At 51.9% G+C, this 3,817-nt stretch overlaps 1 protein-coding gene across 1 annotated transcript; it reads right to left on the bottom strand.

The window, feature by feature from the left end:
* Window positions 1-1,849: 1,849 nt before the first annotated feature.
* LOC138373643 (trichohyalin-like) lies at window positions 1,850-3,151 on the bottom strand. Its single transcript, XM_069339981.1, has one exon. The coding sequence runs from the start codon at window positions 3,149-3,151 to the stop codon at window positions 1,850-1,852; it is 1,302 nt and encodes a 433-aa protein (XP_069196082.1).
* Window positions 3,152-3,817: the final 666 nt, after the last annotated feature.

Raw genomic sequence — 3,817 nt, forward strand, 5'->3', positions numbered from 1 at the left:
GTTGGTGTGGTGGTCAGGGGTTGATGTGGTGGTCAGGGGTTGGTGTGGTGGTCAGGGGTTGGTGTGGTGGTCAGGGGTTGGTGTGGTGGTCAGGGGTTGATGTGGTGGTCAGGGGTTGATGTGGTGGTCAGGGGTTGATGTGGTGGTCAGGGGTTGATGTGGTGGTCAGGGGGTTGATGTGGTGGTCAGGAGTGATTCCCAACCAGGAGCTCCACAATCAAGATCATCAACCACATCTAGTATCGGGCCCCTGCACAATTATGATGGAATATTCACACTTGCTAACAAAGAAATAAGCGAAATACTGAGGAATCAGTACGAGTATTTTCAGCGAGCCACTAAACACACTGAAGATTGATAACCTAAATGAATTTTTCATGGATGTGATGCCAGCATCAAAACTTATATCAGAGGTCACCCTATCCCTATGGAGAGCATGCAGAGATCCTTTACTGCTAGAATCCACTCAGTAAAACATCTAAATTACTGGGACCGACTAAAGAGCCTAAATCTGTACTCCCTTGAGCACAGGCGGGAGAGATACATAATAATTTACACGTGGAAAATAATTGAGGGGCTGATCCCAAACCTGTACACAGAAATAACATCACATGAGACCAGAAGGCATGGCAGGATGTGCAGAATACCCCCGTTGAAGAGCAGAGGTGCAACAGGTACTCTGAGAGAGAACTATCAACATCAGAGGCCCGAGACTGTTCAACACGCTTCCACTACACATAAGGTGCATAACTGGCCGACCCCTCACAGTGTTCAAGAGAGAACTATCAACATCAGAGGCCCGAGACTGTTCAACACGCTTCCACTACACATAAGGGGCATAACTGGCCGACCCCTCACAGTGTTCAAGAGAGAACTGGATAAACACCTCCAAAGGATACCTGATCAACCAGGCTGTGATTCAATGTCAGGCTGCGAGCAGCCGCGTCTAACAGCCTGGTTGACCAGTCCAGCAACCAGGAGGATATTAAGGGACTCTAAGCTCTGAAATCATCTTAATTTAAGGTAACCTCGAGGCAAGGTGACCATCCTTGTCACCACCATCACTACCATCCCTACCACTACCACCATCTCTACCACTACCACCATCCCTACCACTACCACCATCCCTACCACTACCACCATCCCTACCACTACCACCATCCCTACCACTATCACCATCCCTACCACTACCACCATCCCTACCACTACCACCATCCCTACCACTACCACCATCCCTACCACTACCACCATCCCTGTCACCACTACCACCATCCCTGTCACCACTACCACCATCGGCTTCAATTTACGAAATCGTACACTTCCTCCTATTGTAGTGCAAGGAGCCGCTAACGAGCAGCGACGGTGGTTCCCGGTCGTTAAGGAACCATTCAGACCACTACACAATTACTGCCACTTCAAGAGGCGTCGGCTGGCAGGAAAGTGGCCCAGGACCCCCCTAGGTGCATGCTCAGGCGGCCTGGTTCCTCGTTGGTTCCTTGCTGGTTCCTCGTTGGTTCCTCGCTGGTTCCTCTCTGGTTCCTCGCTGGTTCCTCTCTGGTTCCTCGCTGGTTCCTCTCTGGTTCCTCGCTGGTTCCTTCTCTGGTTCCTCGTTGGTTCCTCTTTGGTTCCTCGTTGGTTCCTCTCTGGTCCCTCGCTTGTTCCTCTCTGGTTCCTCTCTGGTTCCTCTCTGGTTCCTCGCTGGTTCCTCGCTGGTTCCTCTCTGGTTCCTCGCTGGTTCCTCTCTGGTTCCTCGCTGGTTCCTCTCTGGTTCCTCGCTGGTTCCTCTCTGGTTCCTCGTTGATTCCTCGCTGGTTCCTCGCTGGTTCCTCTCTGGTTCCTCTCTGGTTCCTCACTGGTTCCTCTCTGGTTCCTCGTTGGTTCCTCGCTGGTTCCTCTCCGGTTTCTCGCTGGTTCCTCGTTTGTTTCGCTCTGGTTCCTCGCTGGTTCCTCGCTGGTTCCTCGCTGGTTCCTCGCTGGTTCCTCGCTGGTTCCTCCCTGGTTCCTCGCTGGTTCCTCGGTGGTTCCTCGCTGGTTCCTCGCTGGTTCCTCCCTGGTTCCTCCCTGGTTCCTCGCTGGTTCCTCGCTGGCTCCTCGCTGGCTCCTCGCTGGTTCCTCGCTGGTTCCTCTCTGGTTCCTCGCTAGTTCCTCTCTGGTTCCCCGCTGGTTCCTCTCTGGTTCCTCGCTGGTTCCTCTCTGGTTCCTCGCTGGTTCCTCTCTGGTTCCTCTCTGGTTCCTCTCTGGTTCCTCTCTGGTTCCTCTCTGGTTCCTCGTTGGTTCCTCGCTGGTTCGTCTCTGGTTCCTCGTTGGTTCCTCTCTGGTTCCTCTGGTTCCTCGCTGGTTCCTCGCTGGTTCCTCGCTGGCTCCTCGCTGGTTCCTCGCTGGTTCCTCTCTGGTTCCTCGCTAGTTCCTCTCTGGTTCCCCGCTGGTTCCTCTCTGGTTCCTCGCTGGTTCCTCTCTGGTTCCTCGCTGGTTCCTCTCTGGTTCCTCTCTGGTTCCTCTCTGGTTCCTCTCTGGTTCCTCTCTGGTTCCTCTCTGGTTCCTCGTTGGTTCCTCGCTGGTTCGTCTCTGGTTCCTCGTTGGTTCCTCTCTGGTTCCTCTGGTTCCTCGTTGGTTCCTCTCTGGTTCCTCTGGTTCCTCGCTGGTTCCTCGCTGGTTCCTCGCTGGTTCCTCCCTGGTTCCTCGCTGGTTCCTCGCTGGTTCCTCCCTGGTTCCTCGCTGGTTCCTCGCTGGTTCCTCGCTGGTTCCTCTCTGGTTCCTCGCTAGTTCCTCTCTGGTTCCCCGCTGGTTCCTCTCTGGTTCCTCGCTGGTTCCTCTCTGGTTCCTCGCTGGTTCCTCTCTGGTTCCTCTCTGGTTCCTCTCTGGTTCCTCTCTGGTTCCTCTCTGGTTCCTCGTTGGTTCCTCGCTGGTTCGTCTCTGGTTCCTCGTTGGTTCCTCTCTGGTTCCTCTGGTTCCTCGCTGGTTCCTCGCTGGTTCCTCGCTGGTTCCTCGCTGGTTCCTCCCTGGTTCCTCGCTGGTTCCTCGCTGGTTCCTCGCTGGTTCCTCGCTGGTTCCTCTGGTTCCTCGCTGGCTCCTCGCTGGTTCCTCGCTGGTTCCTCGCTGGTTCCTCTCGTGGGAGACGTGGGAAGAGACGTGGGCTCAACTCCGGTGCCATTCCTGAAAAAATAAAAATGAAAGTTATATATATATATATATATATATATATATATATATATATATATATATATATATATATATATATATATATATATATATATATATATATTATCCACCACATAAAGTAGGTTAACCTGGGGAGTGACAGGCATCTAGTGATAAGGTAATATGTAATTTATGTATGTCTCTTTGACTGGTGGCTAGAGCGAGGGGTCTTAATTCTTGCAGAGTCGAAGTTCGATCCCCGATGGTCCAAGGGGTTACAACAACACAAACCTTCCATTATATAACACCAGGGTTAGCCTATAGAACGCCGGCTTAGATATATGTTCTTTATAGCTAACGGACCTGTTCTTATCCACCTTTCCCCTAAGACGGGCAACTCGACGTTGTGACCACAGGAGTACTTACATGTTGATCGTGTGTTATAAGGCTCGGGGATATTAATATTATGGATAATAATTCAGCTTGACAATGGAGGGAGTCGGGCTGGCTGAACAGCCAGCACGACTGCAAGACATATAAGGATTTGCTATTAATACTCAAAGTGGTTAGTTCGTGACAAGTCTGCATTTGTTCAAATAAAGACGTCCTGCTCTATAAACTCTTTAACAATGTGATAAATGAATTATGCCAGGGTCTCTGAAAGGAGGGGGGGGGGGGG

Source organism: Procambarus clarkii, chromosome 43 (assembly GCF_040958095.1).
Source record: "Procambarus clarkii isolate CNS0578487 chromosome 43, FALCON_Pclarkii_2.0, whole genome shotgun sequence".
NCBI lineage: Eukaryota > Metazoa > Arthropoda > Malacostraca > Decapoda > Cambaridae > Procambarus > Procambarus clarkii.

Bases quoted from the DNA above. Each gene is read 5' to 3' on its own strand.
- LOC138373643 (XM_069339981.1), bottom strand. From the start codon at position 3,151: ATGGCACCGGAGTTGAGCCCACGTCTCTTCCCACGTCTCCCACGAGAG.